Source organism: Cyclopterus lumpus, chromosome 5 (assembly GCF_009769545.1).
Source record: "Cyclopterus lumpus isolate fCycLum1 chromosome 5, fCycLum1.pri, whole genome shotgun sequence".
NCBI classification, from domain to species: domain Eukaryota; kingdom Metazoa; phylum Chordata; class Actinopteri; order Perciformes; family Cyclopteridae; genus Cyclopterus; species Cyclopterus lumpus.
In genome coordinates, this window is record NC_046970.1 from 8,145,236 (window position 1) to 8,153,397 (window position 8,162).

Genomic DNA, 8,162 nt, shown 5'->3' on the forward strand with positions numbered 1-8,162 from the left:
CAGGGAAGCAGTACAGAAACAGGTACAAGAACAGGTATGCATGCAGGTACAACAACATAAACTAAAACAGACATGCAGGGAGAGGAACAAAAGAACAGGCATACAGGGGAAAAGAACAGGAAGAGAAACTGGAACACAGCAAAAATGGTGTCTGTGATCCCAATTTACTGGTAAGAGCAGTTAACCACTGATGATTAGATGTGTAGGTAGTCCTGAATGAGTAAATGGTGGGTTCGGACTTTGGACACGGTTCAGGTGCCCGAGAAAGGTGGGAACACACTAAGGATATGATGGAGCACGGACAGGGTTTGGAAAGATCAGTGTCAATCCTCACTTATCGCTTTTCAGGTGAACTACTTTAATGTGTATTATACAAAATTGGGAGCATTGCCTCTCAACGGCTCTTAACATGGCAATATCTGATACCACCAACAGCACAAACTACAGCAAGTTGGTGACCTGAGGGGGAACCGGAGGGTGGGTGTCGTATATTGCTCCTTTAAAAATGACCTGATGTAGTTTCAAGACCAGAGTCATAGGCAATGGATTTGAAGTTTACATTTGGATCAGATTTCATTCTTTCTCTTTCGTCTATTTTTTTCATTCAGGTCTGCTTTAGCATTCAGCCAAATATGTGGCTCTTTGAATGAATTAAGGTACTAACTTTAATTTGTTGAGTTTCACTTAGATCCATCCCCCCAGTGACCCACCCAGGACACAATAAATGGTCTGAAAGCAACAAAAAGACCTATTTTGCTCTCAATTCCTACATTTCTTTTTTTACAACAAGATATACTGCCATTCAATTCTTTTTAAATGTGTATATCCAAGTGGATCTTTAAAAGCAGCTTTAGCAGCTTTAAAACAATCTGTCTGCATATGTTGAAGAGGATGAACACTGGCATATCACTAGACTGGGAAAGACTGAACTGTTACCAAAACCTAAATAAAACTAGATTAAACTAAACAGGTGAGACACAGGCTTTCATGCAATCAAGCTTTTAAGTAAATGAAAGTTTCTCTTGGTATTCTGAGGTTTCTCGTTCAGAAGAAACACAGAATACCGTGAAACCTTTTTCTCCGAATTACAAGGCCAATTTTGTCATCAAAGGCATGATTGGTAAACCGGAGAAAACCAGCAATGTTACACTAGATTAGAAAAAGTATCCATCCAAAAAACTCCCAGTTTGGACAACTGCCTTCTAATGGAAGTAGCCAGCATCACCAGCTTCAAAAGTTGCTAGATCCAGCCAGCCAGTCGGCAACACTTGGCAGCCCCTCCATTCAGACTTCACTCTACAGTCATTCCCCAAAAATGATCAGAGTGAACGTAAACAACAAGCACGGCTACTGTTAGTACCCACAGCTGTCAAGCTAGCAGTCTGTGGAAGAGTCCTGTGATGAGCAATGGGTGCACGGGTACTTCTTTTTCTTTTTATTGATTAATTGATTGCTGTCATGATGCATTGAGAATTTCAAAAACAAGGCAATTTATTTGTATTTCTCAAGTGAATACATTATGCTTCTGTAATTTCCCACTGCCTGTAAGAGCTAACAAAACTAGCGTGATGGAGCTTCTCTGAACTGAAGAGAAGGAGTTTCATGTGAGAAAAGTCACCATACACATTGCCGAGGCATCTGTCTGAAGGAGACCCGGCGTTGAGTTCTAAGTGGCCCGGAGGTATCTGTCTGCTGCCTAACAGCTGGTATACTCCTGCATGACAGATGTAAATGAGTGCTGGCGCTACCCCGGCAGGATGTGCGCCCAGACCTGTGAAAACACCCGAGGCTCCTACCACTGCTCATGCACAGCCGGCTTCTCCCTTGCATCTGATGGCAAGAACTGTGAAGGTAAGCAAGATTGTTTTTTTCTCTCTCTCTTTCTCTCTAACATATGGAGAATTTAAATGCCACTGTGTCTTATTTCCCTTGAAGAAGTTGAGGCGTGGAGGTAGAAGCCTCTGGGGAGAACGCCCAATACAGACTTTGGAGATTATTGATTGAGAACTGTTTATGAGTCCTTTGAAAGTCTCTGTTATCAGTGAAAACTGTTTTCTGTCAGGCTTCAATTTAGTCTCATCTCGTGGGATGCTGAGGTGCCTAACATAATGGTTTCCAGGTTCAAGGACTGCAGTCAAGTGTGTAGCTGACTGTGAGCGTGGTTCACATTGCGTTAAGCTTGTCACAGCCATTATTCAGGTATCCGTGAAGTTTTTTATCAGGGTTTTCTTATTTATTTATTTTTAAAGCTTGTGCGAGCGACATGATTCGATTTTAAATTGTGCTTTTCAGACTAATTCGTTCCAGATACTAGAAGTCTTTCTTTGGTAAGCAGTAAAATAAAATAACACTTGTATGAACCTTCAAAGTGGTAATTCCACAATGCACCTCCCCAGGAATCACCAAAGGGCATTCTTAAATTTCCTTCTGATGCAGCTTCTGTAGGTGGTGCTTGTTTAATTGCTTGTTGAAATGTTATTTATTTATTACATCTAAGGATGAGGCTTTTATTTTCATTGTAGCCAACAAATCCCACGAAAAGACCTTAAACCAACGATTAATACTTTCGAGTAACAACTATTGTGTGTATCAAAGCCGGATATATCTTCCTCTGTGCTGCAGAGCTCCATTGTTGCCCTAAAACTGTTAAAAACACATCAATGAGCCACACTGTCATTTATTTTGGCTTAATCCCTCTACAATGTCCTGTACTTGTATAGCGTATAACGTTGTGCTACCTGTACTATGTGTATTAATCCATATCTGAAAATAGTCCTAAACAAATTTCACAATTCTCTCCTTTCTGAGTAACATTTGCTAAAAACTACAGCGACCTGGAGTTTTGTAAAATTACTTGGGAATTTAAAACAAATGAAACTCAACATGCGTGTGTCATTTACGTCTTCTGTAATCAACGGGGTCGGAGCAATCAGAGAGTATAAGGAGGGCTTTTTAATTTAAAATGAATCATTTTCCTAGGATTAGTTGACATTAAGAAAAACCCAGAACAAGATCAGCCATATCCTTTATGAATGTGAAAAACAGGACAAATTCTAATCTTGTCTTTTTTTCTCCGTGCTTAGATATAAACGAGTGTGACCAAAACCCCTGTAACCAGGAATGCGCCAATATCTACAGCTCATACCAATGCTACTGTCGCCAAGGCTACTACCTGAAAGAGGATGGACACACCTGTGAAGGTAGAGACTGGTCGAGGTGGCGGATAAATCTTGTACATACAACAACTCAGCCATCAAATTATATGATTATTGTTGAAGAGGTATTCATTTACCAAAGACTGAACATAGAAGAGGACGTAGTCACCAGGACGTCATCCCTTTGTTGGTGGACTTGTTGGTGGTTTTGTAGCAGTGTGGCATTTTGGCCGTTGCCATCTCTGTTTTTTGGAACCATAAGTGACCATATTTGGATGAAAAGATGGAGCCGTAGAAGAGGAAGGCATGGCAGGGCCATGTACCGTTGGCAGTTAACGCTAACGTTAGCTTGGCTAGCGAAGTGTAATTCACCTTAACCGTGCTATTAATTGGTATGCTAATTTTGGCTGGCAAAAAACAGGACTTAAACAAAATGTGAATTCTGGAGAAAAAAGAAACAAACGCCATAGTAGCAACATGTCACTCAAAACGGCCACACCCTTTTTATTCCTGACAGTTTACTGACAGAACCAGAGGTTGCCGCCAGCTTTCAACACATAGCTCTGATCTGACTAATGAGATGTGTGTCTGTGTCATCTTTTTTTTTAACAGACATTGACGAGTGCTCCCAGAGCATTGGTAACCTTTGTGCCTTCCAGTGTGTTAACGTTGCTGGCAGCTACCAGTGTGCCTGTCCTCCTCATGGATACGTCATGTCTGCCAATGGACGCACCTGCAGAGGTGAGGCCTCAGTGAACTGTATCCTGGTCCAGCTTTAAAATCACAGCAAGCGAGGGAGGCACGCACACGCAAGGGATTAATTCAAAGAAAGGAATTTTAATTCAACGGAAATTTAATTAGTTTAACAAATGTAATAACCTATGAAAGAAAGACACTGCCGGTGAATTTATATCACTCATAAATCAGAAAGAACTCACAAAAGCAACAACATTTTTATATTTTTAAGAATAAAATATTTTTCTTGAAATATCACTTTTCTTCCCCCAATATTATGACTTCATTATTTTTGCGTTCAGGCTGTTAAATTACATGTGTAAGCTGTAATGGACCAGTTCAGCATATTGGAAATACATTAAGGTGAGAAGATCGATACCATTGCTATCAATCTTCTCTTCTAACTCTCAGCAAAGTGAGCATGAGATGAAGTCCTAAAAGTTGTAAATAAATCATAACCGCTATCTGTCAAATCAAACTGCTAAACTCAGTCAGGGAGGTTATCCCTTTTTATTTATTGTCTTTTCCAGACATCGACGAATGCGCTACTGGCACCCATAACTGTTCATCCGGACAGACCTGCTATAACCTCCAGGGAGGATTCAGATGCCTCTCCTTTGACTGCCCTCACACCTACAAGAAGGTGTCGGACACGTGAGTCACGTTTTTTTTCTCACCATCTGTAGAATCTTGAAATGTCCCATTTGTACGCCTGCCAGTGAGCTATTTCCTTTTATGAATCCCAAATCAACCTGTAAATGTGCGCAGCTGGTTCAGCCTCACGTCCCGCACTCGACACACCCACATTGAACCATAAACGCTCATCATCAGTCATTATTCATCATTTCTGTCATATTCATTGAATGTGTTGTAACTCTGTAATGTTGTTCATTCTGTACACATGACATATATTGCTTCTGTCCATCCGGGGAGAGGGATCCTCTGTTGCTCTCCTGAAGGTTTCTTCCCTTTTTTCCCTGTGAAAGGGTTTTTTCGGTAGTTTTTCCTGATCCAATGTGAGGTCCTGGGACAGGGATGTTATATGTGTACAGATCGTAAAGCCCTCTCAGGCAAATTTGTAATTTGTGATCTTGGGCTATACAAAATAAACAGAATTGAATTGAATCAATGCAAAGCACCTCATGAGTGATGAGCTGCTGATCAGTGGGTCTTTATGGTGAATCACGGAGATTATCGAGAGTAGGAACACTCATTCACTGCTATTTCCTCTATTTACACAGTCCTTAGTCCTAACAGTCCTCAAAGTCCCCACAGTCCCAACAGTCCTCAAAGTCCCCACAGTCCCCACAGTCCTCAAAGTCCCCACAGTCCCCACAGTCCTAACAGTCCTCACAGTCCTCACAGTCTCCACAGCCCTCACAGTCCCAACAGTCCCAACAGTCCTCACAGTCCTCACAGTCCTCAAAGTCCTCAAAGTCCTCACAGTCCCCACAGCCCTCACAGTCCTAACAGTCCTCACAGTCCCCACAGTCCCCACAGTCCTAACAGTCCTCAAAGTCCTCACAGCTCTCACAGTCCTCACAGTCCCCACAGTCCTCAAAGTCCTCACAGTCCCCACAGTCCCAACAGTCCTCAAAGTCCTCAAAGTCCCCACAGTCCCCACAGTCCTAACAGTCCTCAAAGTCCTCACAGTCTCCACAGCCCCAACAGTCCCAACAGTCCTCACAGTCCTCACAGTCCTCACAGTCCTAACAGTCCTCAAAGTCCTCAAAGTCCTCACAGTCCCCACAGCCCTCACAGTCCTCACAGTCCTCACAGTCCCCACAGTCCCCACAGTCCTAACAGTCCTCAAAGTCCTCACAGCTCTCACAGTCCTCACAGTCCCCACAGTCCTCAAAGTCCTCACAGTCCCCACAACCCTCACAGTCCCCACAGTCCTCAAAGTCCTCAAAGTCCTCACAGCCCTCACAGTCCCAACAGTGTCAGAGTATCTATCGTGCAACATAACAAGTGTCACCGTAGTATTTATATGTTTACAAGAATCAGACTGATTGCTTCCAAAATTATCGTGACAATCGGTAGTATCATTAAAAGAAAAATGGAATTTGATAGGAGGAACACTCATTCACTGCTATTTCTTCCTTTTACAAAGTCCTCAAAGTCCCCACAGTCCACACAGTCCTCCTCACAGTCCTCACAGTCCTTAAAGTCCTCAGAGTCCCCACAGTGCCCACAGCCCCCACAGTCCCAATAGTGTCAGAGTATTTATCGTGCAACATAACACATCACAAGTGTCACCGTAGTATTTATATGTTTACAAGAATCAGACTGATTACTTCCAAAATGATCGTGCCAATCGGCGGTACCATCAAAAGAAAAAGGGAATTTGATAGTTGAACACAATTTATTCGGCACTATGATTCAGACTGATAATGATGATATGGAGTGATCGTACCAGAGCTGTCACTAGCTTTATTTCCACTAGTTGCTCATTTACACAAACCATATGTGCAGGAGATGAAGATGAAGTGACTGGAGAAGGTGTGTGACAGTCAACATGGTTACCCCACTGCTCCAGTGAGCTCTGATACTCGCATCGGAGAGCTTTTTACAGTTTGTCTGTGTACAGTATTCTGTATCTGTCCCTGTGGTATAAACCATAAATAGTTCAATAAAGTTGTGTTCACTGCAGAGATTTTACTCATAGACACAAAACTAAGATTGTACTGGTGATATATGCACAGTATTAGAAGCAGTTCTTTACTGCTAGTTGACGTTATCTTACAGCTGATGATAATTTCATCAGCTGCTCCACAGATAAACTTGAGTGTCGGTACTTCGGTCTCTCCTCTGGGCTGAAGAGAGCAGACAGTGCTCAAACAAAATTTGATGTGAGGTATTAGTTGGTTTATATCTTTTATAATTGAAATGTGCTCATAGTTAGGACTCACGAGTATCACTAGTACCGAATATATTTGTTTTACCAATAAAACACACAACATATTTCATGTTCCACCCAAACCAAGCCCCCACACACTGTCATCATTATCCACCATTTTCCTTTCTCTCTCTCTTTTTCTTGACCTATCCTCAGCCGCTGCGAGCGGAACATCTGTCCCAGTAGCTCCTTAGACTGTCAGAAGTCCCCCGTCCGCATCACATACTACCAGCTCAGCTTCCAGACCAACATCATCATCCCCGCCCAGATCTTCCGGATTGGACCGGCCCCCGCTTACTCCAGCGACCACATCGTCATCGGCGTCGTCAAAGGCAACGAGGAGGGCTACTTTGGCACCCGAAAGCTGAACAGCTTCACGGGCGCTGTCTACCTGCAGAAACAAGTCCGCGAGCCCAAAGACTTCCTTATAGATGTGGAGATGAAGCTGCTGAGGCAGGGGACAATCACCTCGTTCCTCACCAGGATCTATGTCTTCATCACATCCAGCACTCTGTAAGACCGGAGAGACACAGCCAGGGAGATGGACTGGAAACTTCCTATGGTGCTTATTTTCTACATGTGCCCACACTTTTTGTCAAGCATATTCAAAAGTCTCGTCAATTGTTGCCAAAGACCTTACTGTTTACTTGTCTTGTCTTCGGAAGGTTATCTTCATTGTTCAGATTTTCAATGACATTTATCCCGAGATTCGTGTATTTTTATTTACCAAAGTGTTTTTCAGATGGACTCTTGCTAGTGTGATTTTGCATTAATGCACCACCATTGTTAGGTTCTACTCAAGCGGTTGGTTCTTACGGACGGTGGAAAGGTGCTGCACAGGTCACTGCACAACTCTGGGTTGGTGTTAAGTGCGCTGCTCTACTCTCTTTAAGAGTTGCTCTTCAGCCTCCTTATGTAAATGTTAATTATCATGAGAGTTATTCATGAAAGTCTGAAGAAAGTACTAAGCCTTTGCAGCACTAGAATAAAGGCACTTGTCGGCCCAGAAACTGACTTTTGAGTCATAAACAAACCTGAATAAATTATATAGTTGAAAATGAAGCGTAAAACAAATAATACATTATGTTTGTATATTATGTTTTCCCTCTTTTTTGTAAAAAAAAGTTAAATCCTTTTTTGTTTCCTAATTGTACCTCTAATCAATTGATATAATGAATTAAAACTTCAATATTATACAATACTTAAACTTTTAATTATTAATTCACTCGCTATTTTTCAACTCCGTACTTTTCCTATTTCTTTATTCTTGGCAGACATTCTTATCATTTATATTTTTTTACATTTACCTCACACAACATTTCATGTTGTGCGTGGGTGTATGCGTGCTACATACAGGGTACAGTAAAAAATAC

At 42.0% G+C, this 8,162-nt stretch overlaps 1 protein-coding gene across 1 annotated transcript in view; it reads left to right on the forward strand.

Annotated features, from left to right (window-relative positions):
• The window catches only part of fbln2 (fibulin 2), a 53,613-nt gene extending 45,740 nt beyond the window's left edge, over positions 1-7,873 (forward strand). The window contains exons 12-16 of the mRNA XM_034533224.1: positions 1,726-1,851; positions 3,084-3,200; positions 3,768-3,896; positions 4,421-4,544; positions 6,946-7,873. Coding sequence (XP_034389115.1) covers positions 1,726-1,851; positions 3,084-3,200; positions 3,768-3,896; positions 4,421-4,544; positions 6,946-7,306 — 857 coding nt within the window. The 3' untranslated portion in view covers positions 7,307-7,873. The remainder of the gene's footprint in view (positions 1-1,725; positions 1,852-3,083; positions 3,201-3,767; positions 3,897-4,420; positions 4,545-6,945) is intronic.
• Positions 7,874-8,162: the final 289 nt, after the last annotated feature.